Source organism: Papilio xuthus, unplaced genomic scaffold (assembly GCF_000836235.2).
Source record: "Papilio xuthus unplaced genomic scaffold, Pxut_1.1 DF826945.1, whole genome shotgun sequence".
Classification (NCBI taxonomy): Eukaryota; Metazoa; Arthropoda; class Insecta; order Lepidoptera; family Papilionidae; genus Papilio; species Papilio xuthus.
Window position 1 is genome coordinate 4,950,902 of NW_013531704.1, and position 16,792 is coordinate 4,967,693.

Here is a 16,792-nt window from a genome sequence, read left to right on the forward strand (position 1 = left end):
AGAAGAAGAAGAAGAAGAAGAAGAAGAAGAAGAAGAAGAAGAAGAAGAAGAAGAAGAAGAAGAAGAAGAAGAAGAAGAAGAAGAAGAAGAAGAAGAAGAAGAAGAAGAAGAAGAAGAAGAAGATTTTTGCACACCTTGACTGCTTCGTTACTTATGACGCTGTGGCTGCTACGATATTTATGGGCACCTTGCATGTACTCATATATTTGACGCTGTGTATGTACCGATGTATTTCAGCAAGGTGAATGTATCTATTAATTTGAGGACTTTTGTTGTACCCATATAATTGATTACTTTTGGTGTACCTATATATTTGCATATCTTGTCTGTTACGATCTATATGACGCTGACTGTACATTTCTCATACTAATTTACAAAAAATGGACTACTTAATGACTCCCTGTGCGAACTTAGTTAATTTTTTTAAATATGATAGAAGAGTACCTAGTAAATTGCATATGAAAGCATTCAATGTAAAACTAACACAAGATACAATTGCAACAAAGAATCAATATGTATGTTAATAAAGACTGAAATTAAAACATGTGTAATGAATGAATATTAATTATCATAAATATTTACCCTTGGCAATGTGTCAGCCACTAACAACAATAGTCCAGGTAATGTGATGGGTTTGTCACTGTTGACGAGCTCTGCCAACAGGTCATTGGTTAGTGGCTCGTTGAGATTCAATGCTTCAGAGCACAAGTTCAGAATAGGCTCTTTCACACCAGTTGGTATCCCACTAAAATTTGTAATTCAATAATAAATAATTATTGTTAGGACGAAAATCCGACACTGTGCCGGTGTACTGGCGCAACACTTGTTGCACGAAATGTCGACGTTTATGTCCCCTCACGAATCATTCTGACAGTTGACTTTGTAACAAAAGCGCGCCATTCTCGCAAAAGGATTCTAACCAATAATATCTAAAACTATATTGGTGATATTAAATATTAAAAATTTGGCGCCGTTTTGCCACCATATACGCGTAGATATAGGAATATGGAAGGCGAGAGAGGTCACAGGTCTGCATCAAATATAAATCCATTATCTTCATCTACCCCACAGGGTCACGGGCGTGAATAACACTTATAGCACTACTAGCGCCTTGGGCAAGATTTCTACGGAGCCCTCTTTTTAACATGTATGGAATTAACAAGGTTATGCGGGACTGTGTACATAACAGACCTTTGGCGCCCATTGGAGATCCTCTAACCGCGCCTTACCCTAATGCCGGCCCTGGAAGTGTGTACATACCTGTCTATCCACATTTCCTTGGTGTTATTCTCAATGGTGGTGTATTCGTATTGAACGCGGGTCCAGTCACCAGCGTCGTTAATGCTCAAAGTTTCGTCAAGTGTGGTAACACTACCCCTGCGTACCGGGGACCCTCCGGCGCTCTCCCCCAACATCGCAGGCTCAAATGAGCTTGTGTTAGACCCTTCTTTTTTACTGTAATGAGGTACAATTTAGTTGCGATTTTTTTATGTCATGAAAAAACAATATAGCAAGCAGCCACCTGACCTGTGTTACAGCTGTTACTTAGAATATTTTTTTTATGGGTTATAATTTTTTTATTGATTTTCAAATTGTGCACTATGTTTAAAAACAAGTCAAACATATGTATATATATATATATATTTTATATCATAAGGTGGCAAACGAGCGAGCAGCCACCTGAAATCGCTGATATAGCGAAGTGACCGTTGCCCATAGACATACGCAATTGCATATAGGTTGCCTACCTTTAATCGACGGAGGAGAGGATGCACAGAAAGATAATATATTCCCTTTCCATGCATCCTCTCATCCGGAAAGTCCACTTCCACTTCCCATCCTTTCCTTATAAGAAAAAGGTGGGAAGGCAAAGAGGATTAAATTAGGCTTACGGGACGCACACTCATCAGACAAAACGCGGAATTGCTTCCACTTGACGCCTGTCTTCTGTGTGATCGTGGTATTTCAACGGGCGAACTGGGCCAATTCATGCGACGATGTTAAAGCGGGCTCTACCACTGTTATTTTATATGACCATTCAATTTGTTTAACTAACCACGGTTTTCTCAGTGCAAAATCTCTGTTAAAAATACTTTGTTATCTCTGTTTTGTTTAAGACTATGAGAGAAATGACAATATGTTTTATACAGAGATTATCACTATGGGTTCAGAAACCCATGGTAAGACAATGCATTCTAAAATTATAGGATAAATAAATCACATCTTACATTCCACAATTTTTCTCGCTGTCAATCATTTCAAACTGATCGGGTGTTGCACTGTTTGTTGAATTTCCGCTGCCATAATGATTTTCAGTGGCTGTACAAGTTAGAGGTTTAGCATCTAAAGATTGCTGTATTATCTGTCCTGTTGTTGACAATTTATCTCCAGGTATTTGTAGATCTAGACCTTTACTCTCCGATGTAGGACTTGTTAGGGAATTTAAACTGACTATTGCCGCGTCATACAACTTTTGGAAGTTCAATTTTTCTGTCTCCAATGCAATTATTTTTTGTTTTAATAATTCTATTTCTTCAGCTTGTATTAATATCTGTATAAAGTTATTATTAAGCTAAATATTAATCATTATTTTACTAATCTTACTTCTTACGGATATTATACATGTGAATGTTTAGATGGATGGATGTTTCTTTGAAGGTATCACTAGAAGGGCTGAACAGATCCCGTTGAAATTTGGCATAGATATAAAACATATTCTGGAAGAACAAATAGGCCACTCATAGAGTAGCGGAAGACAGCTTGCTTTCTATAAATTATTAATGTATAATATATATAAAAATAATTGCTCGGTTTTTAAAAATATTACATAGACAATGATAACTTTTTAAAACACAAACTTTTATTCCTCATCTACGTTATGACAGTTTCGCTTAAAAGCAGTGTTGGCATACAACTGGCATAAAGTATAAATTTACTAGAGAGCCAAAACAATCCATGATAGTACAGTGCTACTGTCCTACTGTACTGGCGTAATGCAAACACGACTTGAGCATAAAAATAATCACATTTTTTTAGCGAATATATATTTTTGGATGGTTTTATGCACAAAGTGTCAATAAGTTAAAGAGAAATAGATTACCAGACTTGTGAACTGAAAGATCGAAAGTAAACTTACCTCATGGTTCCAATCTGCGTCATTATCTAATGAAGTCTGACAACTGACACATACATTTTCTTCCTCACATTCCGTTTGGCAAAGTATGTCAAATGTTTGTTTAGTGTCAGTTTGTGTGACTGCATCATTTGTTGAAGTGCTCAATACTCTTTTATTGCCTCTAAATAATGATATCAAACCAGCTGGTCGCGGCATGTTCAGACCAACATCATCCCAATCTTCAAATTCCTTGAAAAAATTAATTTATTTTAATACTTGAACTAATAGTAATTTAGTTTATGCAATTTTCTATTTTTTTTTGTTTTGTAGAGTAAGTTTTATTGGGTCTGCTGCTTAACAATTAACTTTTCTCATTCAGGATTTAAATATGAATTGCAAACAGAGAGAAAAAAAATAGAAAAAAAAAACAGAAAATTACAATTTCGAGCCAACTACATAGTTTTTTTTCTGAAAGGTGGTAGAATTTATTTTTTATCACTTTACCTGATCAGGGTTTTCATCAGAAAATGTAATGGATGTAAGTTTATAATTCTGTAGCAACAAATATTCATTGATAAGGAAATTTAATGCTCTTTTTTCATGTGGCTTCAATGATCTCTTATCAAAATTATCCTGTGTTATCTTATCCAATGCAGACTCACCATCTAAAAAACCATAATAAGAAATACATTGTTGTATTTGTTTTGAAATGGAAATCTTATTGTTAAATCATGGGTTTCTGAGACCAAAATAAAAATGTTCCTATCTCTGTTTGGTCAAAGATGAAAGACATTTATTTTAGATACGACAATATATTTTAAACAGAGTTTTGGTATTAGAAACTAACGGTAAATAAGTTTCATCAGTAAAATTACAGATTTTTGATGTTATAAGGAAATTTATGAAGCAGTGGGTATCCACTACCAAAACACAGATATACAACATACACATTGTCTTTTCTTTCAAAGAAAATGAGAAGAATGACAATATGTTTTTTGTAAAGTAGTGGAAATCTGCTTTATATTACATTTCTATGTAAAATTTACCTGCAAACTGTGTAAGATTAGCTCGTAAAGCATTTATTGTTTCTCTAGCTTTCCTTAGTTCAAATTCTAACACAGCCACATCTCCTCCACTACCACCTCTGTCACCACCACCATCTTCTGAGTACCTGGCTGTGTCCAGTGAATCTAAAGTGGCTTGGCTAGGCGTTCGGTCTGAAATATACATTGAACATTTTTTACAGTTATTTTGTCAAGTTCAATGACATCCAATTTTGTTACATACTTAAAAAAAGAAAAACAATGTAAATATGAGGGAGGATAAATAAAATAATGGACATGATTGCTTTTACTACAGCATTTGTTTTTTACTTTTAAAAAAAATATTTAGATTCTCTTGGGACCATAACTGGCCATATAATCATAACTAATTGATTATTTAAATTTACTTACGCATAGACCCAATATCAGATGGTCTAGATACATGTTGTTCAAAGTTGCCTGGATTTGAAAAGAATTCTCTTAATTGCGGAAGCTCTTTACCGCTTTCAACTAACTCAGTATGAAGCTCTAAAGCTGTTAGAAAGTAATGGTCTTTCAATAATTTAGTTGCGATATCTTCATAAGCGAGATGTGGTGAAGAAGTAAAGGAACTGTCTTCCACGTCTTTATATGGATTCATTGTTTTGATAAGTATTCATATAACCAAACGTGTATTAAAACTTTGTGTATCATCGCCCACATAAGTCAAATAACAAATATTGCTTTGTTTTATCACCAAAACAGACTTTTCCTACGATTATGTGTAATTTGACATATCCGTAATGTTGACAATTGACAGTCCACTTTTGTCATTTGAACAATGAATAGAATATGAAATACATTTAATGAAAAAACACTGAACCACGTTGATTTATTGATTATAATCATTGTTTTATTCAATATCTCTTACTGAGATGCCTTCGTAATTTTATTAAATATTACTAGAAGGTGGTAAAAATAAATGGGCTGTAAAAACTAATTTTTTTGCTTGCATTGGCTTCTATATCAAGTGTCAATGTCAATAACAATCAACTGTCAAGACGCGTAGCCAGTTCAACAGTTTTGTTTTGATTACAATCTAAAATCTAATTACCGTACATTATCCAAATAAACAAATTAAATGATATAAAAGTGTAATAATAGGAGGACCCAGTTCCTTCAATTTAATGATTCTTCATTGTTAACTAACCGGTGCCACAAAATTATAAACATGAGTGAAGGATACTTTAATTTGAAACAAAAATTGGAAGATCTTGGATACAATTATTCACTGCCAATAGAGGCAGTGCCATTGGTAGAATGTATCGTTGCGGATTTGCTGCAGACTACGCGTAGTTTACAACACTACATGGATTTATCTAAAGATGCCCTAATACAGCGCGATAAACTAATGATGGAAGCGGAACCATATAAATGTGACAACGCTAAGTTAATTCGTGAAAATAATTCATTGCATAATGAAATTTTAACACTCAAAGAAGAAAATATGAGACTGTCAAAAGAATCAAAGAGAAAAAATAAATGTATGACAGATGAAATAATGAAAAAAGATGTATTGATTAGCAAACTTCAACACGATATTAGAGATTTAAGCTTAAGAGGATTGTGTGCTGGCACTCAGAGTAGTCGCAATAAAAGTAGAAGAAAAGATGATGAATCAACAGCTGTTAGCAAAATTTGTATTTGCAGTAGTCAGAGTAATAATGACTTAGGTAAGGATACATTTGAACTTTCGAAAACGATTCAGATATTGAAAGATAAAAATGATACTTTAGTAGATGAAATAACATTGCTTAAAAGTAAAGTTGAGCACAGGGATGACGAAATTTTGAGACTTAATATGATGTTAGAAGGTGGTAGACCAGTAACAGCTTTAAATCAAGATTTTTATGGTAACAACCCTGATCACACTGAACAAGCAATAGTCCAACATCTTAAGAAAATCCAAATAGAAAATGATGCATTGAAAAAAGAAATTCACAACGGCTTAAGCAAGCAGCATGAAGCAATGTTGCGTGCTTTGAGTCTAGCTGAAAAGAACAGAAGTTTAGAAGAGGAATTACAAAAAGTTGACAGACTGGCATTGCAAGTTGAAGAGGAATGTAATAAAAAATTGTCATCCTTAACAAACGAAGTTAATTATTTGCAAACAAGATTAGAGAGTTTACGTTTAAAAAATTCTGAATTACAAAGAGAACTTTCGGAATACCATAGGAAAGATAAATCACCTCAGTCATGTTATACACAAGAATCTTTAAATTTGGCTCTCAAAGAAAGAGATATATTACAAAAAGAAATAAAAGATCTTATAGACATCAATAAAAATCTTCAAAATAAAATTGGATCTTTGTCCCAATTTAATAAAACTTACCATGACAAAATATTTATGGATAACCAACATAATGGATCTAAATGCCTTCAAAAGGAGGAATTACAAAAACTTTTACTTGAAGAAAGAGTTAAATATGAAAAGTATATGATAGATATCCAAGAGAAATTATCAGAAGCATTAAATGTTTTCAATAAACATGTACATAATGGTTTTGGAAAAAAACCTCAACAAGATATTTCTCCGGATAATACATTTATAAGAGATTTACACAATAGATTGTGTGAAAGTGAGCAGAAAATTCTTATGTTAAAACAAGAAAATAGTGATCTTAAACAAAACGCAGTCCAACAGGATGATAATAATAGAGAAAATCTTAAAGATGTTATAAAACAACTAAACATGGAAAATACTCAACTAACAAAAGAAAATATCACTCTTTGCCAACAACTTAGTCAGCACAGAATCATGAACTCAGTACAAACAAATCCAGATGAATCTAATTTAAAAGAATTGACTAAGCTAAGAGATAAAAACGAGTCCTTAACAAGAGAACTTAATTACCTTAAAAAGGACCAACAAGAATATCAATTGAGGTATAAAGAAACAGCAGATTTAGTTGAAAAATTAAAAAGAGATTTAGCTGTAAAACAAAAACAGATGGAACAATTAGAGGAAGAAAATTATTCATACAAAATGACTAACAGAACTGGTAAAGCCTCTGTGGAGCAGTTAAGAGATGAATGTAACTTTCTTAGGGAGCAAATAAAGACAATGCAAACAGATGTAATAAAAGAGAAAACAATAGCAAGTCAGATTAAAAATATACAAATTGAAACGGAAAGAAACAGTTCTGAAGTTCAAAATGAATTATTAAATGTTCAGAAAAGACTTAGCTTATCAAAAGATCAGATCAGTTCGTTAGAAAAAAAATGTAAGGAGTTACAATCTGAAATAAATTCATTACAAATTGATAAAACAAATTTAATTGAAAATATTAAATCCATTGATAGGGAAAGAGATAAATTAGTCATAGAATTAGATAACAAAACTGAAAGAATAAGTAACTTGGATGAGAAAGTTAAAAGTCAAGCATACGAAATAAGCAAGTTAGATAAAGAAAATGGCGATTTAAAAAGAAAATTGAATATACAAAAATCAACTGAACACAAACTAGCTGATTATGAATCACAGATTATGTTTTTAAATGATGAGATATCAAGGCTCACTCAACAAAATGATACAGCTATAATGGAAAATAAACGCTTACAAAACAATTTAGGCGATGCAAATGGTGCCCTGAAATTAACGAAATTAGAATTGGAAAAAACCAAAAAGGAAGTTGATAGTCTAAAGCAACAATTACAGCATTACGTTGCAGAGGTCAGAAGAATCGAAGAACTCTTGTCACAGAAAGAAGCGGAAAGATCAGACATGCTCGAACAATTTGCTAGTTTATCTGTAGAAGCAAATATTTTAGAAAACACTAATCATTCGTTAGAAAGTGAATCAGCCTCCAAGTCGATACAATTACAAAGTTATGTTAATAGAATTCAAAACTTGGAATCCAAACTCATTGACAAAGAAAACATAATTGACAGTCAATCTGCACAAATAGCAGCTATGACTTGTAAAGTAAATGCTTTAGAGAATGAAATAAAGCTTATTTCAGATGAAAAGAAGATTCTAGAACAAAATATATCATACATGAAACAAATGTGTAATCACATGCAAATGGAACAATCACAAAAGAATTTGGATCTCAAAGATACGGATTCTGAATTAAAACTTTATGAGAATAAAATAAAATGTCTATCAAATACAAAAGCAAAGTTGCAAGTTGAAAATGATGAAATGAAAAATAAATTAAGTACAACAGAAAAATTGCTTTCAAATGCTAGAAGGGAAATAATTGAATTAAAATTAGCTCTGCAAGATGCAACATCTGAAACTAAATCGTTAAAAGATTGTGTTAGCAGATTAAGTAGAGAACCTGATATTCATGAGGTAATTTTTTTTTATTATCATAAGTATATGCCAGTAACCAGTAACCATTACATCACATAGATTCATAGCATAGCGTGGTAGTAAGTTCTTATGACTAATTTGACCATCAGAACTATAATTATAGTAATGAACATTTGTTTCGCACTTGATTTTGACTAGAGTATGTTAACTGTATTGTACTGTTATAACCACTCTAATGATATTTCTAAATATTTTTCAGTTTAAGCACTAATTTAAATGTTTGATATTGATTGATTATGCTAATCGACTATACACTTTTAAAGAGACAAACAGTGAACCGAAATGTAGAATGGTCATAAATAATTTATTTTTCAATTTATTTTCAGCATACTTTAATAAATGAGGATATTGACTTGCCTCATACTCTTGGTGATACAATTCACGAAGTGAGCAATGAAGATGACGATGACAGCATAATTCATGGTGATCATATGCTACATAAAACATATTCTAAATACTCACATGGGAGTACTATTTGATAGCTTTGTACATTTATATGTTTGGTATGTTAAACAAATGAAAGGTAAAAAAGGAGAGTGTCTTCTGTACATAATAAAAAACACTAGTGAGAATTATTGAAAGAATTTCTAAGAATGTGTGAGATGTGTGTAAAAACCAAATATAATTAAATCTAGCCTCTTACCCTAATGAGTCTAGGTTTTTTATAATTTGGTGATAATTTAAACAGGGAATTTTAAATGTTGGTATTAAGATTTAATATGTAATTTTCTGTAAATATGTCAATATAATATTAATATGTAATACATAAATATAATAAAATTTTAGTTGTCCATGATTTATTGTACAGAATCATAAAATAAAATTCTTATAATATGAAATCTTCATTTATTATCATTGAATAAATAATGCAAAAGTTTTACATACCATCAAAGTTCAACCACAATTTATTGCTATACAGCCACCACAAACAAACAGTAGCTTTTTAATTTAATATTTACATTTCTATCAAAAACCCTACCAACAAATCACGTTAAGTAATTATAGTTTTGTACAAAATAAAATCTATTCTATAATAATATAATTATTAAAATTGATACTAAAACACCTTAGCAAGCAGCTACACATGTCATTTTAATCTTAAATTATCACAAATTATACATTTTGCTAATTGATATATCTCACATATAGTTTATCCAATTTGGATATACTGAGATAGCTATAGCTATTTCATATTATCATTAATGAACTCAATACTATAGAAGACTTTTTAAACTTTTTCGTTCCAATGTGAAGGAAATAATAGCAAACTTACATGCTCTTTAATAACAGACAAGGACAGGCACAAAAAGTGACTATTTTATATAACAAATAAAAAAGTCTGAGTTATGGACAGTAAGAAATAGGATGTCAAACAAACAATTATAACAATGCATTTCTTTTACATTAACTTGAAATCATTGAAATATTTTTGTGAATACTATCGGTGGGCACATAAAGCCAATTTTTTTAAATAATTTATAACTTTTAGATAGCCTTAAACATGGATTTGTGATGATTGTGGAATGTTTGCCTTGACACATTCACTTGACCAATTGATTGTTGATTTCCGAGATAAAAATCCCTGAGTAAAACATATAGTTATCTATATTTTGTCTAAGATAATGAGAGGGATATGTTTTAGACAGGGACTTTGCTTTCAGAAGACAATGATAAGAGGTATAGAAATCAGTCAAGTTAAAAATGATTATTTACATGCAATTTTTATACAAACATAAATTTAAATGAATTATTTTGCATCACAGCATTTAAATGATAAACATGTTTCTTTAGGAAAGTAATATTTTGAAATAAGGATTAATTTAATATTTACATTATTAAATCTATTGGTATTAAGAATATTAACTACGCAAGTAGTATATTTTTGCTATAACATGTCAAGCTATATAATACATATTTTCCGTTGATCAGCACCATCTAAATTATTTCAGATACATTAAGATAAGGCATAATTGACTTTACACATATTTTATTAATATTATTGAACTACAGATATTTTATAATGTTGCTAATATTCTTGTGAATCCTATACCAGCCCCTAATACTGTTTGTCCAATACCCCATATCATAGCATGTATCGGTGGCATGTCCAGCTTAGCCGCACGATATATAAACGCTATAGCAGCACTGCTTGCAACACCCGATGTGACCGGAGTCACAACTCCCATAACTATTAATAATACAGGAAAGAACTTCCCGTATTTATGCTTCCGTAAAGTACCAAAAGCAACTAATCCCGCACAAGTATGCACAAACACAGATGAACACAATGACCACAAAAACACTGGGTACCACATTTCACCAAAAGTATCAAGGGGATCGCCTGAAGTCAATTTTAATATATCCACGAATGAATCAAATTCAGACACTTTAAATTCCGACAACATGTCATACATGTTGTCTTGATAAAGTTAATGATAACATGCATCGGGCTGAATTTTCCTTTCATCAAAGTTCGAATAATAAAAATAGGTGGCTAAAATTGGCTCGCTTAGGGTTTTATATGTTTCTCAAGAGAGACGTTAATGTGATTATAATTGTGCCTCAACATAGAAAATATACAAATAAAAATGTTATATGTATGTTCTTTCAATTATGCAAACTTATTGTTTTACACTTGAGTAATATACATTTATAAAATAACAAAAAATCACAGACATTTCATATTTCATTTGACATTTACTTCCAATTTGACATTTTCATTTTTTTCTTTGTCTTTCTCACAGATTACTAAACTACACTTTACTGTGTTTTATATAATATTTGTTAACTTCGTTGTTTTCGTAAGGCATTTTGTTGCTATTTTTGTTTACTTACACGTTTCTTGTATCTTAATTCGATCACCAGCGTCCAGTGATTTGGCATTTTTACAAATATCTATATTTAAGAGCTTAGCAGTCAATTTAATCGTGTCCTATTAGAAAGCGCAAACAGAACGGGTATACGATTAAAATACATACACAATCCAATCTCTTGATAATAATAAAGTGATACTTTCAGGGAATATTTTCTGATTTGTGTGAAGGTTCCAAAAGTTAACATAATTAATTTTTTACTTGTTTAAGCTTTGTTTTCCAGTTTATTATCAATGGCATTATATACTCTTTGATGACATTGTTGAAAAAGTCAATATTTCAATGTAGTGAAGTTGGTAACAAAAACATAAATTGAAGAAGTATCGTGAAACCTCTTTTTTTAAAACGATTGTTATTTTTAAGATTAAACTAACTATTTTTATAGGATATTGAGGATACCTGTCGATTTGAAAAGGTAAATAGTTAATTCATGAATTATCCGAAAGAAAGAAATTGGCTTATTCATTAGTCTGAAGTTAGTGTGAAACGGTCTAGCCGTTCTGTCAAAATTCATGTACATTTACGATACAAATAACCTAACCTCGTTAATTTTACACCCCGCGTGTTTGTTTTTAGTTATTTGTTAGTTAAATTGTGATAATATTTAGTAAGTGTGATAATACTTAAAAAGTGACCAAAATGGGTAAAGTTCGATCAGCAACGGGAGCGCCCCGAAAACAGGGGTTCAATAAATCTGGACACTCTATGAATCCAGACCGTCCTACAGAAGGTTTGAAGGGAGTCGGTAAGCCAAGAACAAAGGCAACAATTAAAAGGCTGCAGATGTACCGTAATTTCAAGGCAAAAAGAGACAAAACTGGGAAAATCTTAACCCCTGCGCCGTTTCAAGGCTGGTTACCATCAGGTACACAAGCTAGAGTAGAACCGAATCAGAAATGGTTTGGCAATTCCCGGGTAATTTCTCAGAATGCTTTACAAAAATTTCAAGAAGAGTTTGGAGCTGCAGTTAAAAATCCATACAAGGTTATCATGAAGCCTACAAATTTACCTATAACATTGCTGAACGAGAAAGCTAAAAATGCCAGGGTCCATCTTTTGGATACTGAAGGCTTTGACAAAACTTTTGGTCCTAAAAAGCAAAGAAAGCGTGTTAATTTGAAATTCAGTGATATAGAAAATTTTTCGAAAGCAGCAGAAATAAGTAGTGAAAAATATGACGAAAGTAAAGATATTGATCTAGTCCGTGAAGACACTGGTGTGAGAGAGGGACAGAGAGATTGGGTGTTTGGAGCCGGCATGAGTAAAAGAATCTGGAATGAATTATATAAAGTCGTAGATTCATCTGATATCCTACTCCAAGTCCTTGACGCTCGCGATCCTATGGGCACAAGAAGTCCTTATGTTGAGAAGTTTTTAAAAGAAGAAAAGCCCCACAAACATTTGATTTTCATCTTAAATAAAGTCGATTTAGTCCCCAATTGGGTAACGCAAAGATGGGTTGCTATACTAAGTGCGGAATATCCAACCATAGCATTTCATGCTTCAATGACCCATCCATTTGGTAAAGGGTCACTTATAAATTTGTTACGTCAGTTTGCTAAACTACATATTGATAAAAAACAAATTAGTGTTGGTTTAATTGGATACCCTAATGTTGGAAAGTCATCAGTTATTAACACTTTAAGAGCTAAAAAGGTCTGCAAAGTTGCTCCCATTGCAGGAGAAACTAAAGTTTGGCAATATATTACTTTGATGAGAAGAATATTCTTAATTGATTGCCCTGGTATTGTTTATCCTTCAGCCGAGACAGACACAGAAAAGGTTTTAAAAGGTGTAGTAAGAGTGGAATTGGTACAAAATCCAGAAGATTATATTGAAGAGGTCATAAAGAGAGTGCGGAGAGATTATCTAATTAAAACATATAAAGTTGATGGATGGGAAACTTCAACTGAGTTCTTAGAAAAACTTGCTGCAAGGACAGGAAAATTACTTAAAAAAGGCGAACCTGACATTTCACAGGTTGCTAAGATGGTACTCAATGATTGGCAAAGAGGCAAATTACCTTTTTATGTAGCACCCGAAGGTTTTGAAGTGCCATTGTCTAAACAAGTTGAAAAGCAAACTGAGGTACAGGATAACACTGAGGTACAAGAAAAACAACAAACTAAAATCCAAGAAAGTGAGGAAAAACCTGAAAACAATATTAAGGAGGTTGTAGAAACACCTGAACAACCGAAATTGATGATCAACAAGTTGGTAATAGCACAAGACTTTGCTAAAATAAGAGTAGGCTTACCATTTGATAATGAACAGGATGTTAAACCACTTCAAGAAATTGAAATTCCTGAAGAGTTGAAAGGTATTGATGATGGAGATGACAATGATAAATCATTAAATGAATCTGGAATTGTAGATGACAATGATAAAAAAGAAGACGAAAATGATTCTGATTCAGATATTAGTAACTTTTATAGTAATGATGAAAAAGAATGCAGTGATGTAGAAGATTATTTAACAAACAATCCAGAAACTGTAAAAGAATTAAAAAGAAAAAGGTTGGAAGTGGCCAGTGGTACTTTCACTGTAGAAGAAGTACCAAATAAGACTGCAAAAGTTAAATCATCTAATGTTGGAAATAAATTAACAGCTAAACAAAGAAGAGCATTAGAAAGGGCCCAACGTAGAACTAAAACTGGAAGCAACTTCTATGAAGTATCCAATGTTAAAAATAGGAATAGAAATAAGAAAAAGATTGTATAACATGACCTCTTTTGTGTTTTACTATTATAATAAATTAATTTAATGATATTTATTGTTTTATTTGACAAGGAACAGATTCGTAATTATTTATTGAGGTATTAATCCAATATATCAAATCATTTGGCTTTACATAAATATATTGGGTTTTTTCTTTGTAGATGTCATCTGGCAGTGAAAGTGATGAAGATTATGTACCAAAAGAAGCTGAACAACTCTCCGAAGAGGAATCAGCGGATGACGAAACTGAAGCACAATATGAAAATGAAGTAGATCAAAAGACTAAGAAAAGAAAAGCAATACAAAAGAAATCTAAAAAAAAGAAGAAGATTAGCAATGGTGATAAAGTAGAGTCTAAAGAAGAAAACGAAATAGTAAAAGACGAGACAAAACCGGAAGATGAAAAAAAACGAGAAGATGATCTTTGGGCTATGTTTTTAGAAGGAACGGATACAAAACCTAAATCTGCTAATAGTTCTAAAACCGAAACACAACCAATAAAGACAGTAACAAAATGTGATACATTACCAAGTAAAATTACGTCAACAAATACCAAGACCTCCAGTGAAACTGATAAAGAAAAAGAGCGAAGAATTTTTGAATTTGCAGGCGAAACAATTGTTGTGGAAAATAATGTCATTAAAGAAAAGATCAAAGCAACTGAGTCTTCACCATCAGGTAAATACTTCCTTGTTTCATTATTCTCTTTAGTTAGTTTTATGATGTACTACATCATAAAAAAACATACACGTAGTAACTCCCGAACTCCTAAGATACCTTCCAGTCAAAGTCGGTCCAGTCGAACAGACAGGCGATAATTTGATTTTAAAAATTAGATTTTCGTTATAAGCAAATTCCTTATGTTTGGGAAATATGAATAGTCACCCCTAACTTTGCATAAGCTGCATGGTGATGTCCTGACGATAACTAATCTTTGTTTTGGCATTGCAGTGAGTAAAACCATGCCTTCTCGAAGTCGCGGAGGTGGCGGTCTATCAAATGTTCTTGGTCAACTCAATAAGAAAAACAAACTATCCACACTTGAAAAGTCCAAACTCGATTGGGACACATTTAAAAAGGAAGAGGACATAGAAGCAGAAATAAAAAGTCATAATAAGGGAAAACAAGGGTAAATACATACCATTTCCTTAAAGGCAGGCAACGCAACTGCAGTTCCTCTGGTGTTGCAGATGTCCATGGGTGTCGTTGATCACCTCGGTGTTCCCGGCGCTCGTTTGCCCCCTTCACTTATATAAAAAATAATAATTCTTATGAATAAGACTTTTTTCAAATTTAATTCAAAATCAAGCTATAATTGCACCATTTAATTGTGTTGCCTAAACAAAAAAAAATTGTTCTTATTCTCTATGAAAACCAGAGACAAAAATATGTTTTTATACAAGTATGTTAGCTGTGGAATACACTAAATTGGGAGTTTTTCATTTTTTTGTTACAGATATTTAGAGAGACAAGATTTCCTTGCGCGCGCAGACGAACGTCAGTATGAGATCGAGAGAGATCTAAGATTAAGCAAAAGAAGCAACCGATGAATCATCTAAATTCAATTGATTTTCAGGAAAAATATTTGTCTGGAAATAAAATTATATTAGCTTTTTATTCTTTTTATTTTAATTATTTTATTACTTTTTAAATAAACGGAATAAGTATGTTTGAAAACTTTACACATATATAACATGTAAAATGAAAGATAAGCCGTAAATAAAAATAATGTATTATCCTGTTAAGTCACAGACCTCTTGTCGTCTGAAGAAATCATTGAAATACTACGTTGATATGTGCCTTTTAGTTTGAGCCTTGTTAAGCTTTAGGGGATGAGTCACACCTTTCCCAAATTCAATTACGATTACTATTTATCACAGGAAATTGCAATTTTACCGAATGCTGTGAGAATTCATTTAAGTTGTCACTTAAAATAAGGTGGAGAGGCATACTCGTTTACTTTCTAACATAAAACAAATCTTTACCGGCCTCTGTGTGTCTTAACAGGCCATTTTGTGTCTACTAATCGTCATTTACTTACCGTTAGCGCGTTTAAGTTCCTTACTTATCGCACAAGATAATTTATCACGGGTTTCTTGGCTGTTAAAACCATGAGAAGCGACCAGTTAACATTAGGACAACTTTCTTAATTGTTTATTACTCGTAGCTTTGAGTAAAATGGTGATTGCTTTCTTCAGTTTAAAGTTTATGTTGGGTACATTGTACGTACTTTCAAGTACTACTGCTTTACGAACAGGTTATACGGTGATAAGTTACAGCGTAATATTTATTATCATATGACTACTTAGATTAACTTAACTGCCTCTTCTAAGTTGCTGATGATAGTACTTGGTACTTTTGTCTTAAGCTGTTTAAGTATTCCAACATTGGTTCTCAATAAAACAGTGGTATGGCTTTACTAAAATCACTTATGTTCAAATTTGTACGTATTTCAACAACACGCTGACAACCTAACTCTGTTGCTGATTGGTTTAATTCTTACACATGTATGATAATAATGTAGAGATGGTCTTTCTAATATTCTAGGAGTTTGCATCGACTTAGACCACTCGGAATTTAAAAAAAATCTAGTAATATAGCATATCTGCTAGCTTTCAGTGAGAGATTTTTTTTAATTGGATCAGTAGTTTTGGAGCCTATTCAATGCAAACAAACATACAATCAA

The 16,792-nt window shown here is 32.1% G+C and overlaps 4 protein-coding genes across 4 annotated transcripts in view; 2 read left to right on the forward strand and 2 right to left on the reverse strand.

Moving 5' to 3' along the window:
* Positions 1-4,926, reverse strand: part of LOC106121471 (lisH domain and HEAT repeat-containing protein KIAA1468) — an 11,657-nt gene extending 6,731 nt beyond the window's left edge. The window contains exons 1-7 of the mRNA XM_013317156.1: positions 4,570-4,926; positions 4,162-4,332; positions 3,620-3,780; positions 3,137-3,364; positions 2,229-2,551; positions 1,261-1,455; positions 583-745 (exon numbers count right to left, since the gene is read on the reverse strand). Coding sequence (XP_013172610.1) covers positions 583-745; positions 1,261-1,455; positions 2,229-2,551; positions 3,137-3,364; positions 3,620-3,780; positions 4,162-4,332; positions 4,570-4,798 — 1,470 coding nt within the window. The 5' untranslated portion in view covers positions 4,799-4,926. The remainder of the gene's footprint in view (positions 1-582; positions 746-1,260; positions 1,456-2,228; positions 2,552-3,136; positions 3,365-3,619; positions 3,781-4,161; positions 4,333-4,569) is intronic.
* A 250-nt stretch (positions 4,927-5,176) lies between these two features.
* Positions 5,177-9,213, forward strand: Cep135 (Centrosomal protein 135kDa). Its single transcript, XM_013317102.1, has 2 exons — positions 5,177-8,494; positions 8,842-9,213. Exons 1-2 carry the CDS (start codon positions 5,369-5,371, stop codon positions 8,992-8,994), a joined length of 3,279 nt encoding a protein of 1,092 aa, XP_013172556.1. The 5' UTR covers positions 5,177-5,368; the 3' UTR covers positions 8,995-9,213.
* A 1,068-nt stretch (positions 9,214-10,281) lies between these two features.
* On the reverse strand, positions 10,282-11,205 carry LOC106121040 (transmembrane protein 170A). The gene has a single exon (XM_013316520.1). It carries the CDS (start codon positions 10,927-10,929, stop codon positions 10,531-10,533), a length of 399 nt encoding a protein of 132 aa, XP_013171974.1. The 5' UTR covers positions 10,930-11,205; the 3' UTR covers positions 10,282-10,530.
* A 644-nt stretch (positions 11,206-11,849) lies between these two features.
* On the forward strand, positions 11,850-15,723 carry Ns2 (nucleostemin 2). Its single transcript, XM_013317021.1, has 4 exons — positions 11,850-14,070; positions 14,268-14,784; positions 15,058-15,235; positions 15,563-15,723. The coding sequence occupies exons 1-4, from the start codon at positions 12,028-12,030 to the stop codon at positions 15,654-15,656; spliced, it is 2,832 nt and encodes a 943-aa protein (XP_013172475.1). The 5' UTR covers positions 11,850-12,027; the 3' UTR covers positions 15,657-15,723.
* Positions 15,724-16,792: the final 1,069 nt, after the last annotated feature.

What these genes read in the sequence shown, in the direction of transcription:
- Cep135 (XM_013317102.1), top strand. Translation starts at nt 5,369, where the DNA reads ATGAGTGAAGGATACTTTAATTTGAAACAAAAATTGGAAGATCTTGGA. An exon ending in GAGAACCTGATATTCATGAG is followed by an intron (nt 8,495 to 8,841) that starts GTAATTTTTTTT and finishes ATTTATTTTCAG; the next exon opens with CATACTTTAATAAATGAGGA.
- LOC106121040 (XM_013316520.1), bottom strand. Translation starts at nt 10,929, where the DNA reads ATGTATGACATGTTGTCGGAATTTAAAGTGTCTGAATTTGATTCATTC.
- Ns2 (XM_013317021.1), top strand. Translation starts at nt 12,028, where the DNA reads ATGGGTAAAGTTCGATCAGCAACGGGAGCGCCCCGAAAACAGGGGTTC. An exon ending in ACTTCTATGAAGTATCCAAT is followed by an intron (nt 14,071 to 14,267) that starts GTTAAAAATAGG and finishes TTTTCTTTGTAG; the next exon opens with ATGTCATCTGGCAGTGAAAG. An exon ending in AACTGAGTCTTCACCATCAG is followed by an intron (nt 14,785 to 15,057) that starts GTAAATACTTCC and finishes TTGGCATTGCAG; the next exon opens with TGAGTAAAACCATGCCTTCT.